The sequence below is a fragment of the Canis lupus genome, chromosome 3 (assembly GCF_011100685.1).
Source record: "Canis lupus familiaris isolate Mischka breed German Shepherd chromosome 3, alternate assembly UU_Cfam_GSD_1.0, whole genome shotgun sequence".
Lineage (NCBI taxonomy): Eukaryota > Metazoa > Chordata > Mammalia > Carnivora > Canidae > Canis > Canis lupus.
The window spans coordinates 49,612,662-49,628,514 of NC_049224.1; the positions used below are offsets into that span (position 1 = coordinate 49,612,662).

Consider the following 15,853-nt stretch of genomic DNA (forward strand, 5'->3'; position numbering starts at 1 on the left):
AAAAAAAAAAAAAAAAGAACATCCTCTGAGTGGGACTGGGTTGGGCTAGTCCAGCAAGCACTTTCAGGGTTCCTTTTTGGATAGTTGGTCAAACAAAGTCCCATTGTTTCATCCTCAAAAGAGAAGGCCCGGATGGGATGTGTGCCACTTTTAGCTTAATAGGAAATGAAGTAATTCTTGGGTCATGCTTCAACAGAGTTGTTTATCTGTAGCAGTATTTCGTTTCCATGGGTACGGGTGCTTTATACAGTGATAAGGAGCGTACAGAAAAGCTCTCCAACTTAATGAGCACAAATACCTCCTGACTTGTCTACTTAAAAAAGGTTGGAATTAGATGCTTTTAAGAGGAGCATTAGCAGTTAATTAACATTGTTGCTTCTCAGCTAGGTGCTTTTTGTTGTGTTTTTATTTATTCTGCATTTCCCTTCCCTTCTCTCTTTATCTTTTCAGTTCTGCAGTGCCAAAGGCAACTTTTAGCTCCAAGCTCAACTGGGTCTTGCCACAGAAGCTCTTTGTAGAGTATTGAGAATCTCTTTTCCTTGAGTGACCTAAACAGGATCATTTTAAGTTTATTATTTTTTTTAATTTTATTTTTAGAGAGGGAGGGGGGTGGGGAAAGAATCTTAAACAGGCTCGTTGCCCAGCGTGGAGCCCGATGTGGGGCTCGAGATCATGGTCCGTGAGATCATGACCTGAGCCAAAATTGAGTCACATGTTCAACTGACTGACTACCCAGGCACCCCTTAAACAGAAATATTTTAATAGCTTTAAAAAAAAAAAAAGATAATACTAGCTACCAGTTTTTGATGCCTGTCTTAGGGTAGGTGGTGTTGGGCTTCCAGGCAGGGTGACTGGTTCAGGGTGACCTAGCCTGTCTGCTGTGGAGGGTGGAGAGCACACCTGCTATTTCCTGACTCCTCAGTGAGTTGCCCTCATCCTTTAGGCCCCGCACTTAGCCAGGAGTGGGTCTCCCCCACCCCCTAATTTACTTTATGCTTCTGTTGTAAAAGAACTTGACCTGATCATGGGTTGATTCAGAAGGCTGTTTCAGAAATGGAATTGACACTTCAGCCATATTTACTAGTTTGTCTCTCTTCTTCCCCTGTCTCAATTTTCTGGGGCTGCTGCCTTCAGAAGAAGCTCAGTAAAGTTTTCTGAACTTCCCTTTTTAAAAAGACTCGTGATTCTTATTTTCCTTCATTACCAGGAGATAGAGTGGAAGGAGAAGCGTCATGGCACTAGCTGAAAACCCTGCTACTCTTCTTTCCATTGCAGCTTCTGTTTTTACATAAGAAGAGGTTGAATTGGGGTGATGATATCACACACGTTGTGGTTTCCGTGTATTTTGAGTATATGTGTGGGCATTGTTAATACCTTGCATTTTGTGTATACAAAGGCAGTTTTAAGGCTAATGGCCCCTGGAGAGCTCATCTAGAACTGTCTCTAGAACTAATTTTTGGCAATAAGATGTTTTGTGTGTGGGTGTATACAGTGGGTTTACTGGGTCCATATTATATAACTTTTTTTAAAAAAGAATTTATTCATGAGAGACACAGAGAGGCAGAGATGCAGGCAGAGGAAGAAGCAGGCTCCCCACAGGCAGCCCAGTGTGGGACCCGATCCCTGAACTGGGATCATGCCCTGAGCTAAAGGCAGACGCTCAACCGCTGAGCTACCCAGGCATCCCATAACTTTTGTTTTTTAACATGTTGGTTTTTGTCCTCCCTAACTGCTTTGTCTGAAAGTTTATAGGGATTAAAAAATAGTCTTGAGCATAATAGAAAGCACTAGTGTGAGAGAGTAGCACTGGCAGCCCCATGCACTGATTTCCAGACAGCGGGCTGAGGCACTCTGTTTTTGAGCGGTAGTAGCTCTTTCAGTGTACTCGGAGTTCTTAAAGCTCGTCCAGGACACACTCACTCCTTCACTCATCTTTTATTCCTCGGTGTTTCTTTTGAAAAAGAAGGCTGTAATCATACCTAACAAATTCCCGACTTGTGGCACATTTTACTTAGGATGATTCATAGTCTCTCCTTCAGATTGTGAATTTATATCTGAAGTGAAAAATGTCACACACACAATCGGATAGCTGCTCCTGGGTTTCTGTTTCATGGCCTTTTCTGACATTCTGCCTCGTCTGATAGTTTTATTTTACACAAAAATGTATACACAGAGCGGACAGTTCACCCTCCACCTACCACCTTGCACCATCCACCTTCTAACAGATTTCTTCTGCTAAAGCAGCAAAAAGAGATAGGCATGCTTAGCCTGCTAATAAACACACGTAGCTTGCACAAGTACACACACACACACACACACACACACACGCTCCTGAACCACGTTCTGTTTCTCTCCCCTTCGTCTTCACTCTATCCTAGCTGGATAGATTTCCATGCAGACACTTACTCCTACACTTTGCAGGTTTAAGTAAGGTGGTGGTGCTTTACTGTGGCTTTTTGCACTCATGCACCCCTCTATGAGTGTGAGTATGTGTGTGTGAGTGATGAAGCTGAAGATCTGGAATATGGTGTGAACTTGTCTATACAGAAAGTTTTTATAGGGTGGTGGATGGTATTTACTATTAGTGGCTTTGTCACTCCCTTAGTGGCTCAAGCTTTTGGATTTCTTACCTTTGCACAGGCTTAAGGCTTGTAATGCTATGCTGTAATTATTGGTTAGATTCAAGAATGAGAACCACACTGTTCTTTAAAATTATTCTTGTGACTAAAATACATTACTGTCACTCTCTGTCTTACTTCATTGGAAATGAATCGAGGCTAGGTGTGATGTTGTTTTGGGTGAGGGTATTAAAGAATTTGAGAAGATTCTTCCTAATTCTGGCTCTTCACTTAAGGGACCAGAAGACTGTTGAGATTTAACAGGGTTAGAGGTGTTGTCCCTTACCTCAGGCCACATAGCTAAGAAGTAAAATAGGTTTGAACCCAGGTCTCTGCTGTCACTAATCATCCAGATGTAACCAAGTTAATATCCTCCCGAAACTGTAGTTTTCCATCCCTTGAACTTACCTTCTACTTCCATTTTTTGTTTTTTAAACTATTCTCCTTTCTTGGAATGTCTTGCTAATTTTCTCTCCTGGTCCAGCCTCTGCCTGCTAACACCCACAGGCTTTGACCTCTGGAGAAATGCCGGCGCCTGTCAGGACCGCTCCCTCATGCTATAAATGAAGAAGTTGAGGCTCAGAGGAGACCTGGGGTTGAACGGTGTAAGAGTCTAACAGCCAGGGTTTGAATACCATGTTTTTATTCATTCCCTGGTGATTCTTCCATTAACCTATTAATTCTTCTTCAAGTCTCTTGTACCTATAAATCTTGGGAGAAAGAGCAGATTCTAGAGCAAGGAAGTAGGCTCAAGTTCTAATTCTGCCACCTAGGAGCTGATCACTGTGGGCAAATTACTTCTTCATATTTTTGTTGGTTAGGCTCTGCATCTGGTAAATGGATATAACAATAGGATCTCCTGCATAGGAGGAGCACACGAACCACTATTTGGAATGGAGAACAGACCTAGCACATCACAAGTATTATATACGTGTGTGTTAGGTAAGGAAGGATAGGCACCATGCATCTGAGTTCTGAGGGTTGCAGTGAAGAACCCCAGGGATTGCAGAGCTGGGAGCAGGGTGCCTGAGTGGCCACCTCCTCTGTGAAGTCTTCCTGCTCTTACTCACCTGTGAAATGTTGTCCTTCTCTCCCACCAGTTATACTATATGAGTTTCTTCTAGAACACATCTTATTTTGACTACCTTTGCAGTTCTCTGTAACTTGTTTGATTTCCTCCCTGTAGACTATAAACCTCTGGAGGGCTGAAACAGAGGGCTGAGACTCTCATCCTTGTGATCACAGTGCTCTGGGCTTGGTGCATATCTAGCTATTGGATGTTACAGAACAATTTTTTTTAAGTGGTCTTTTTTTTCCTTAAGATTTTATTTTATTTATTTACTTGAGAGAGCATGAATGAACAAGTGGGGGGGGGGGGCAGAGGGAGAGGGAGAGGCAGGCTCCATGCTGAGCAGGGAGCCCAATGTGGGGCTACATCCCACGACCCTGGGATCATGACCTGAGCTAAAGGCAGACGCTTAACAGACTGAGCCACCCAGGTGACCCATTTCAGAACAGTTTTAAAGGAAACACTTTCTGTCAAAATCTCTAAACCTACTACCTGAATCAGTTGACTTGTTTCTATTGACATTATTGTTTTCTATAATAAGGCTGGCTGCCCTCCAAAGAAAGATTGATTTTTCCCCCTAATTTCATTTCATATGTTAAATATATAAATTCAACATACGTATTGAATTGAAATACATATGTGGGTGCACACATGCACCAGACAGAGGAGGCTCCCATTCCCTACAGCCTTTATAGAAAGAATTCAACTCGGAAGGCGGGAGGGAAACCTGATGGAGTTACATGTTTATACGGAGGCTGATCTCAGTGGTTAATGAACCTGTTACTCTTGCTCGGTAGTCACACTGGCCTGTCAATTATGTATTAGGCTCCTTGCAGGCAGGGACAGAGCCTTTGCATCATGATGTAATAGGCCATGGTCCTTTGGCCTCAGACTTGAATTTGAATAATGGATTCTGCTTTGTTATATCTGTGTAGCCCTGGACATATTACTTCCTGAAATCTCAGTTTTGTCATCTGTAACATGAGGGCAGTATATACCTCATAAAACTTGTTATAAAAAAAAATTTGTTATAAAGAGAAAGTGACGTGTCCAGTGCTTGGTATATAGAAGGTGCTGGGTCAGTAAACACTTGTAACCACCCTAAAGTTATGCAACAGTGAGAGGGTTCTTCTGTCACAAGGCTAATGGGGTTAAAGAGGCCTCTGGAGAATCATTGTGGAAAATCAATTTACTTATTACTTTCATTGTTCGCATGGGAAAAACAATTACTGTTTTCTCTTTCAAAGGCAGCAGGAAGCTTACTTTGTTCTGTACATGTGTGAAGCCTCTCCTGGCTTGTGGCTGTAGTACGGAAAGTGAGATCTATGGAAGCATAGAGGACTTCCTTGGCCTCACTCTCACTATGGACAAGCAGTCTCTGCGTACAGGAGGGAGGAGGGTGCAGGGGCCTGCCGTTAATCAGGCAGTGCACAAGATGGCATCACACAGCAGAGACACCCGACTCCATTTTACTTTGTTTTTCTCATCATAAAGACATTTTTTGGAAGAATGATGATATTAGGAGTGTACTTCTAGTTGGTTGATATCAGTGTTGGGAAGTTGAGGGAAAACTGTGTTTCAATGACTAGATTCTCCATGTCATACATACTTAGTTCTGTGAGGCTAGAAATTGAGCAGAGTCTGGTCTCCAGGAAGACCTTAGCCATGGAAACAGTGTCAATTTTACTGGTGGAGCTCTCTGGGGTGGAGTGTATGTTGCAGCTCGTGAGGTCTGCCCATCTGTACAGTGGGCACTTATCTCGGCATGCTCGCTCCCCCTGTCTCCCCTCCACCCCCCACTGGACTTCTGCCCACAGCATTGTGTCATCCCTGTGTGAATCAGGCAATTTCGTTGATGTCATTCCATTACAGGAAAGAACGTGTATCTGACAGCGGAAGTTGTTTTGTAGGCCTTGAATTGCTAATAATGATGAAATAAAATCAAGTAGTTTTGTACTTTTCAAAATGTTTAATTGTTTGATCTGTTGCATTGTGGTGATAATAGAGCCAAGTGCTGCAGAATCTGTAATTCCTTTTATATTAACCAGTCTGTGTGGCTTTCTCCCTCTTGGGTTTCCAGCTGTAGTTCAGTTCAGTTGGTATCAGACTTGGTAGACCTTATAAGGTCCTTGGGCTTTCGTTCTTCCCTCCGTTTGAGTTGAACGGCTGTAATTCAGTACATCCTGAGATCTTCAGAGACTGTTCATTGCCAAACATTAGCTATAGGAGATACATTTGGGGTACAAAGTTGTTTGCTGGCAGTAAGGGAACTAATTCGTACTTGCAAATAATAGTTTACAAAAAGAGCTGTAAATGAAGTTTAAAGAAGTTTGGATTGCTGTCAGAGCAGAGGGAGGAGGGGTTTCTTTTAGGAAGGAGAACTTGTGTACTGTGTAAGAAGAACAGAGAGGACCCATTAGTGTCTTCCTTCCAGCAGGAGGACTCTAATACTCTCTTCCTTCCAGCAGGAGGCCTCTGACATGGTCCTCCTCCCAGTGGGAGGGCTCTGATACAGTGTCATGTCCCCCACCCCCACCCCCACCCCCAGGGCTCTGACAGGTCCCCATCTCAGCAAGAGGGCTCTGACATGGTCCGCCTTTTAGTGGGAAGGCTCTGACATGGTCCTCCTCCTAGTGGGAGGGCTCTAATACTGTTTTCTTTTTTCCGTGTGTTTTGTTTAGGTCATGACTGCTGTGAGACGGTGAAGGTGCTGCTCTGTGCTTCCAAGGAGGGCCTTCCAGTATTTGTGGTGGCTGAAGAAGACTTCCATTTCATCCAGGATGAGGCATATGATGCAGCCCAGTTCCTAGCGACCAGTGCTGGGAATCAGCAGGCTCTGAACTTCACCCGATTTCTTGACCGGTCGGGACCCCCATCTGGGGATGTGAATTCCCTTGATGAGAAGGTTGCCCTGGCATTCAGGCACCTGAAGCTGCCGGCGGAGTGGAATGTGTTGGGGACAGATCAGACTTTGCATGGTAAGCACTTCAGTGAGCCACAGAGAGACCAAGTTTGGAGTACTTAAGTTTTTCAGTGGGGCCGCTTCTGTACAATCATTGTCTTCAGGCCTTTCACAGTGGCTGGATAAATCTTGCAGCTACTGGAGCAGAGCAGCCTGATGGCATCCATTCTCGGTTCTTCAGCTGAGCTGTTAAGCCTGTTTTTTGCCGTGAAATGCCCTAAACAGGAGCTTACTGTGGCTGTTATCAGTTCCCGCTTATATCAGAGAGTGGTGCACACATCACCTTGCTGCAGGTCAGGGGTTCTTGCTGCTTCTCCCAGGCACAGAAAGCAACCCTTCCTTCTTGAGGACATTAGCAGAGTAATTTTTTGTCATTCTTTTGGTATTTAATTATCAAAGACATGGCTTTCATTATGGTATTCTAAAGTTTTCTAGAGACTCCATGGAATTAGAGGAAAGAACAGATGGGGCATTGAGGCCTGGGGGAGGGGGGAGTACCAGAGCTCCCTGGGCTCTGAGAAACCCCACACTTCTTTAACCAAAGCAGTGCCACTCTTAAACTTATTTTATCTGCTAGCTCTCCATATAAGAGTTCATTGAAGGAAAGGCTCCACTTTTAGAAAAAGCACTGGTGTAGTAACTGTGTGTGTTCCTCTACTCAGGGGTTTTTCTACATAATCATTCCTGTAGCAGATGAGTATCTACTAGACTTCATGATTTTATATATATATTTAAATGAAACAGTGTATGCTTGGGGTCCAATAAATAATGTCCTCTTTCCCTGCTGAGTTTAAATCAAATGGAAAGGTTTAGCAGTTAAGCAGATGGAGGTCAAAATGTTTGCTACAGATGACAGCTTGTTGGGCTACTGATGCTGCATCTGCTTAGAAGGTTTGCTCCTCTTCTTGCTTTATCCTAGAAAGAGCTGGACAGTCACAGAAATGCCCTTCAGTGGCTATCCCACTCTGGTTATGGTATCCTGTAGGGAGAGCAGACCCATGGTCACCTTCTCTGCCTGTGAGCAGATCCTGAGGAGGAACGCCTAGGGGGGACTGGGTCAGGGGCATGCTCAATGCTTGCTCTCCAGACTTCATCCGTGGAAGAATGCTAAAGAGGTATTTGCCAGCTTTACTTCTCTTAAATCCTATGATTGACTGCAGGAAAGGTGTCCCTGCTGGCTGCAGCAAACTACTGGTGCAGTTCTGCTCAGCAAAATAAAAAAGACAATGTGGACTCTCAAATCCAATCAAGGAAAAAACTTTTATTCTTTTGTTTTTGTTTTTATTTTTGTTTTTGTTTTTGCCTAATGACTGTAGCATCCAAGGAACCTCTGCACTGCTAAAATCTAAAGGTCAGAATATTTGCCATCATATAGGTCATGAGTACCTTTTCAGAAATCTTCATGTTGGGGCTTTATACCTCTAGCCCCTACTCTTCTGTATTGGTATGGGAATGATAATTCTGGCTGCCATTTACAAATAGCATCAAGATGGGATTGCATTAGTTTTTTATGGGGTTTATGGTGTTTTTATTGTTTTTGTCTTATTTAAAGAAGGCAGAGGAGTTGGATTGTTTGTTCATATTACCATGATTAAAAAGAACTGTTAGAAGAAGCACAGGTCTGAAACCTTGGGCATGTCACTTCCCCTCCGTGGTCCTTAGCTTCCTTGTCTTACATGGGGGAACTGGCCAGCTTTGAAATTTTTGCGGACTTGCCATGTGCTTCTTCAGTTTCTTTTGCACAGAATTGCTCAAGCAGTACTAGCAAAGGCTAAATCAAAGGTTTGAACATTTAGGGAAGTGCATTAAAACCACAATAAGGTACCATTACCCACCTATTAGGATAAAATCAAGAATACCAGGGTCCGGCAAGGCCACAGAACAACATCCCATATATTGCTAGGGGAATTGCAGAATGATACAGCCATCCTGGAAGACAGTTGGACAGTTTTTATTCTATGACCCAGCAATTCCACATTTGGCTCTTTAGCTTAGAGAAATGAAAACTTCTCTTTACTCAAAAAATCTTTGCACAGATATCTATAGCAGCATTGCAAATAATGCAGATCTCCCTCATTGGGTGAATATATAAACCAGTAGTGATATATCCATACAATGAAACACTATTCAGCAATAAAAAACAAACAAACAAACAAACAAAAAAAACGGGAGTTGTAATAAAATTTAAAAATAATGAAAGGGACAAATTATTAGGGGTCCAAATGCAACAACCTAGATGCATTTTGCTAAGTAAAAGGAGTCCATTTCCAGAGGTTACTTAATATATGGTTCTAGATAGTCTGAAAAGGGCAAGATTATAGGAAAAGAAAAAAGATGAGTAGTTGCCAGGGCCTAGGAGTCTGACTGCAAAGGGCTGCCTTGAGGGAATATTTTGGATATTGGAGTGCTTTTTATGTCTTGGTAGTGGTGGTTATAAGAATCTACACGTGCATTCTGACTCACAGGACACTTCCCCCCTCCCCCACGTGAATTTTACTGTACATAAATTACAAATAATTAAAAGAGTGAAAGAAATTGAACAAGTTAGGTGTGTATACTTTGCAAGGTGAAATGCATGCAAGGAACTCTATAGACCTACCTTGAACTCAACAGCTGGGATCAGGAATCTGATTTCAGTGCCAGATTGGCATTCTGCAACATAAATTCTTCCATTAATTGTGGATTAGAATCTACATGCACTGGGTACTTTAAGGGCAGCATAGCATCAGTTAAGAGGTGCTTGCTTGCTATTAAGGGACTAGTGTAAAGGAACATTTTGCTCACCTCAGTGAGTTGCAAAGGTACCTAAAGGAAGAAGGTACAGTGCAGGCTTGTTGCCTAGGATAATGAGACAGGTAAACAGGGCACCCTGTTATATAACAGGACTGCTTGCTATTGAAAGCTGGAATATTTACAGGTGTCCCAGGCTGATATTTGCACAACAGGATCATGTAAGATGTGTGGTTAATCCTCCTGCTCTTTGTTTAGATGCAGTGCTTTTTAACTTTTTTCAGGTCAGTGACTCCTTTGAAAATAGCTTAAGATTTCTCCTCAGGAACAAGTGCATATAGGCGCCTATTTGAAACAAATTATATATTATTTCCATAGCCTTGGTCTCCCTGCACAGCAGGCATGAACATAACTTTGAGAATTCTTGGTGTAGATTTGATACTGTAATATGGGAGGGGCATAGGCAGTGGGCTCCACTTGTTTACAGCCTAGCTTCATTGCAAGAGTTTGTACAAAGTACATCTCTGTTTCCCAGCTTCTTTATCTGTAAAAGGGAGGAAGACTTATTGGAAGAGTGTTTGCATACTGGTGTGTGAGCTGTTTTGTTTTGAATATACCTTAGCCACTCTTCAGTAACCTACTGGAGACAGAACATCGATGAGCTCTAGGAGGGACACTGACATGTCCTATAGAAGGCTACTAGAAAGAATAGTTCTTTGAAGCAGAACAAAACCGTTTTGTTTTTGCTTTTACTTATTTATAAAGTTGCTCTTCACTTTAAGCCACGAGCAAGAGGGAGTTTGTGCATCTAGTCCTTCCAGCCCTAGTTACATGAAGCAATTTCTACACTGTACTTGTGGCCTTAGTTCTGCTTTAAATGCAAGTGGTAAGGATGCATCTGGGCAGAGGGTGAATGGTGGGGCAAACAGATCTTCCCTGTGAGTGACCAAGTCTCACTTCCTTGTCTTGACTCCTCAGAGCCTCAGTGATGAGTGAAAGTGGTGAGCTGAGATGGTTTCCTCGCAAGGAACTCTCTAGGGTGGCAAGGGCGGGTCCACTAGCTCTGAAGAAAAGGGTGGAGGAGAGACATCCTAGGGGAGATCTTCCTTCTGACTTATGGTATTGTAGGACTGAATGAAAAGATCTGATCGTCTTTTGGGGTGGGAATCCTCCCCACAGGGAGAAATTTGGGTGGAGCAGGATCAGACAGGTTTAAGAAAGACTGCACCCAAAACAGGGTGTTCTCAGTTCTGTATATGGGATATTGGTTACTAGAACCTCAGCCTTAACTGTTTGCTGTTTTAGTTCCTGCACCCCTCCTGTGAAACTATTTCCTTAGCTACACTCACTAACATTTGCATCTTTTTTTAGCTATCATAGCTGAAAGGAAATAAAATAGTAAAATATAAAAAGACCACTAGGGATTTTTTTTCTTGGCATAGGATTAATCTCTGTTGACTCCAGGACAAGCAGAAGCAGTTCCTTGTCATGGCAGGACCTTAGCTCCAGAAGGTTTTGTTGCCTCTCAGACCTTGATTCTATAACAAGGCTACAGTTACCATTTTTCTACAAGCCCCTTGCTCACACTGGACCACAGTTTTCCTTCCCTGCATCATGTGGGACTGTAGCTTTATCTAAGACCCTTTATGCCACAGTAGAAAGAATGGTGATTTAGGAGTCTCATAGATATAGATTCAAAGAGTTTACTGTGAGACAGGGCATTTAGGTGGATTGATGGGGAAGGAAAAAGTCTTTGGTTGCTATATTCACAGAATTTAGGACATTTTACTTTGTCACAAATCTGACACTTTGGAAAAGTTGCAGCCATCTAGCATACTCATTGTGGTTGAATGCCTGCTAGGCAAGGTACATCAGCTTTCTCTGCAGATCAGAGGGAATAGGTGTGGGAGGTGCTCCCAGCACATAAATAGATAACAAGCTGGACTTAAGACATTTCTACTTCTACATCTTCTCTATGGGTGGAAACCAAGCCTCCGTAGAGATTTTTCAATTGAGCATGGTTAAATGGGAAAGGCAGCCAACCAACACAGGGTCTATGAGATAAAGTATAGCCTCAAGGGAACAGAAAAGTATGATGAATATTCAGATAGAAGACTTTAAGAGACTTTCTTTAAGGAGCCAAGGAAAAATTTAGAAGAGAGTTTGCATTTGTCCTTTAAAAGCTCAGAGGGCAGACTTATGAAGTTAGAGAAGGAAGCAACCAGAAGAAAAATAAGTTTAGGGAGTATTTAATATGCCAGAAGCCCCTCAGTCAGGTTTCAACCAGAGAGTCAGGACCAGCAGGAGAAATCTGCATTAAGATTTTTTGCAGGGCATGGTTTACATGATTGTGGAGGCTAGTTAAGCAAGTCCAAGATTCATAGGGCAGGAATAGAGAAGATCATGGACAAGCTCATACCCACTGAAATGAGCCAAAGTTGTCATCATCAGTGAGTCAGGAAAGGATGAGATCTGGAGCAGGATGGAGTCCCATGAGCACAGGCTCAGGCCATCCTCCAGGGAAACTTCAGCCCTACTTTCAAAGCTTTCCAGCTGATTCAGTTAGACCTATCCAGATTATCCAGGATAATCTTCCTTATTAAATCAACTGATTAGGGCCTCTAATTACATCTGCAAAAAAGCCATCACAGTGAGGGCAAAGATGGTAAGAGAGTTACTTGAAATGATGCAGGGACATCCAGAATCCCACAGCATAATTAAATTCAAATTGGGGACAAAGGACTCAGTTGACATCACAGGAAATGAAGTTAGAAATCTGAAGAACAAAGTTAAGTAACTTTCAAAATACAGAGGAGAAAGACAAAGGATCATGAGAGGAAAAAATACAGAATATAGAGACCACAGAACAGAAATTGGTCCTAAATTGTAGGTGTGCTAGAGTTTAAACTGAGACAAAAGGAATAAAAACAGTAACAAAAGATAAGTTGGGCAAAAATTTTTATTTATTGGAGAAAAACATTAAAAGGTGCTTTGTAAACCGCATTAGCTCCCTTGCATGATTGCTTGGTTTTTAGAAAAAGGGAGTGGAGTTAATGGAGAAGCTATGGTTTCTAGACAGAAGAATTTTCAAATCTTGCTGATTCTTGTTGTGGGTAAGTTATTAACCTTTGTCTGCAAACTGAGGATAACATGTGAGAAGCATTAATGCAAAATACGTAGCCCAGAGCATGGCACCTCTAGGGTCTTGACCTGCATTACATTTCTTTGTTGTCGGTTGATTGCAGAAAGGGAGTGACCTGCAAGTACATGTGGTACCTGCTGCTTAGGACCTTAGAATGATTTCAGGAGGATACAGGTGCAGGAATCAGGGTGCCAGCTTCAAGCAGGTGGATGGCTTTGTTGTTGGAACTCGGAAATACTAAGCTGACTCAAATCAGGATTGGAAAGGGTGAGGGTGGAGAGAAAATTGCTTTGAGGAGGTGTCACCTAGTAAGGCTGGAATTGACCAGTCTCTAAAAAGTCACATAGTTCCTGGTCGATGACTTATTAGCTCTTTGGTTTTGATAAGGAGTGCTTGTGAACAACTGTAAAGCACAAGTCAGGTGGTGATATTTGATCTGTGAAGGATCTTTTTGCCCTTTTGTCTGGCCCTGCTACCTGCTCTGAGGTGTTGATTATTACAGTATGTACCTGCACATGCCATGGTTTCTTCTGGTGTGTTGATTTCTTTCCAGCCACGTGCCTCTGCTGAACACCCTATAAATTCTTGAATTAGTCAGTGTGCATAGTTCTGTAGGAAAAATGTAAAAATATGAAAGGTGGCTTTTCCATCTAAGAAAATTTTACGTTGGCAATAGGGAGACTAAAGTGATACATATGTGACATTGGAAAGCAGGGAGATTCGGTGTAAAATCACAGGTTCAAAGATGCACTTGTTCTTAATTAATTGCTGTTCATGTAAGAAGCATAGAGGACTTAGGTGTAAGGGGAAAGCCCTGGGGTCCAAGAAGTCTGGGAATGCCCAGTGAAGAAATTGAGGCTTGTGGAAGCCATGGAGAATGAGAGGAAGGCAGGTATAGCTCCTGGGCACCATTTCTATTCTGTTGTCTGAGTGGCGCCCCTGGAAGTGAGCCATGGCCGGCCTGTGAGGCTGTGCACTGCAGCCCTGCCCTGGCTGTTGGTCTGTCATCACAGGAGAAGGCCTGAGGAAGAGAGAGGTGGTTAGTGAACAACCAAAGGAGAAAGCAGGGAAAGGGAGGGAACCTGGCACTTAGTGAGGATCTCATACAGTCTTCATCCCTGAGTTTCGCCACCCTGGTTGTTAGATGAAGGTGCCTCACCCAGAGATGAAGAAATGAAGCTCAGAGAGGTAGGAATGGATGAGGCCCAGTCATAGATGATAAATGGCCACATCCGAACCCAGATTTGTCTCATTCCAGAGCCCTTTCTCATTCCACCACTTTCAGCATGACTCGCTGTACCAACGGGAACCCTCCCTTTAAGTGAAATAAGCCCAAGAACATGTTTTTCTTTCTGAACTTACTAGTATATTATCTTAAAATTAGTCTTTCTTAATGTGCCTGGAGATGCATTTCTTTCTTTCATTAAACAAAACAAAAAAGCTGGCAGTGCCGGCAATTTGATTTGCCCTTAATGTGGGGGAATAAAAAGACCTGTGTATACTTAACGAGCAGAACCTGTTCTTAGTGTTTAGCCAGCTCCTGCCTGGGTGTTATTTTTTCCTTAATTATGCCTTTTACCATACACCCATCTAAGCCCCAACAGCTATTCCCCTTGGGTCCCCACGTGGTGAGGCTGTATTTCTCTCTCTCACTCTCTCTCTCCTTTAAGGAAAAGAACACATGTGTGAATTTCCCTTTATAAATCTGCCTACATAAATGGATTGCACAAATGTAGTAAGTCAGAATATAGAAATGGTTTGGTTCTCTCTGGAGGCTTTGCTTCTACTGTGTTCCAGCTTTGTACTCTCCTTATGGGAGAGCTGGTTGTACCCCGCCACTGTCACACTGTTTGTGCTGTGGTTTAACTTCAGGATCTTACGTACTTGGCGGCAGTGGTGCTCATTTGTTTTTCTGTTTGTGTGCTTGTTTTTCTCACGTTCTTCTCACTGGGCTTTCTCTTCCATGTACAGATGGCAGCCCCCGGGAAACACTGATGCATTTCGCTGTGCGGCTGGGGCTGCTGAGGTTGACGTGGTTCCTGTTGCAGAAGCCAGGTGGCCGCGGGGCTCTCAGCATCCACAACCAGGAAGGAGCAACACCTGTGAGCTTGGCCTTGGAGCGGGGTTATCACAAGCTGCACCAGCTTCTAACCCAGTAAGTGCTCTTTCTCCCCAGTCCTTCCCCCTCATCACTAGCCCCACCCCCTGATTCATGGCGGCACCGCCCACTTGGCATCTTAGTGCCAGTTTGCCACAAATTAAAACCTCAGCTCTGTGCCTTGCCTTCTGCTGGAGGCTTATAAGCTTGCTCCTGCTAACCACTTACTTCATTGTCTGAGAGACACAAACGTAAGTCCTGGTACCAGCTTCTCTCCCTGCCTCACTGCTTCTTGCCTCTTCCATTTTACTGAAAACTCAAAATAGGTATTGTGTGTGGGACTAGCATTCCATTACCATGTATGTAGTTTATCCTGGTTTGGTACAAGAAAAAAGTTTTTCTCTGCCATACATTTTCCTATTACGTCTTCGAGACTTGAGTTAATTAGAAACAAATATTTTAATATAATAATTATGTGCAGAAAATATGCCGAACCACTCAGGTTTGGTCTGAATGTAATTTCTATGAATAAAATCAAGAGCTGTGGTCTCTTCATATGAGTAGCAGCAGAAAGCAACCGAGTTGCCCTGGAAACAGGGCAGTAGGAAATCCTGAGTGTCTGTGTGTTCAGTTGTTAGCATTCTGACTCTTTAGATAGAGTCCTTTGAAGAAAAGTTGTTAGTCAAAACATCTGAAGAGTCCTTTTTTTCTTGTATAGAGAAAGAAATGCATTACAACGCCGACCCTTTTCACTGGAATATTTATAAAAGGCAGAAACTTCAGTTTCTCTAGTTTAATACATAGTTTTTACTGTTTTATGTTCACCACATCTTTTTGGCCATATAATCTTAACAAGAATAAACCCCCTGGGATTCATGTTCTTTAGTAATCGAGGGACACTTGTAAGTTAAGTGGATATTCCCAAAGTCTCCAATCTTTTGCTCATGTTCGACTTAATTTAGTTGCTTGGGGAAAGAATGGGGGTGTGGGGGGGAGGTCTGTAAGGGCCAAGAAGAGATTTCAGAATGTAATGCTACATGCTGTTACATAAACAGGTCCTTTGTTGTTTCCAGTCACCTACTCAGTTTATAAGTTTTCTAGTCAAGCCAGACAGAAGGTTCTTTTCAGACACTTTCTAATGGGTGCTACAGATACGATGACAGTAGGAGGGGTGCTCTTCATCTCAAATGAGCTCTGGATACTTGAGCTCTCCTATGACAGTATTCCAGGGAGT

At 42.9% G+C, this 15,853-nt stretch overlaps 1 protein-coding gene across 10 annotated transcripts in view; it reads left to right on the top strand.

The window, feature by feature from the left end:
* AKAP13 (A-kinase anchoring protein 13) overlaps positions 1-15,853 on the top strand; it is a 321,024-nt gene that overhangs the window by 127,227 nt on the left and 177,944 nt on the right. For 9 of the 10 annotated variants that reach the window (XR_005357033.1, XM_038532759.1, XM_038532760.1 and 6 more), the window contains exons 4-5: positions 6,369-6,665; positions 14,493-14,676. Coding sequence is in view for 8 of the 10 variants with exons in the window: in XM_038532759.1 (XP_038388687.1) it covers positions 6,369-6,665; positions 14,493-14,676 (481 nt within the window). In the remaining 2 variants the exon portion in view is untranslated. Of the gene's footprint in view, positions 1-6,368; positions 6,666-14,492; positions 14,677-14,771; positions 14,871-15,853 lie in introns of those variants that run through there. The other variant, XM_038532768.1, reaches the window with a different exon arrangement.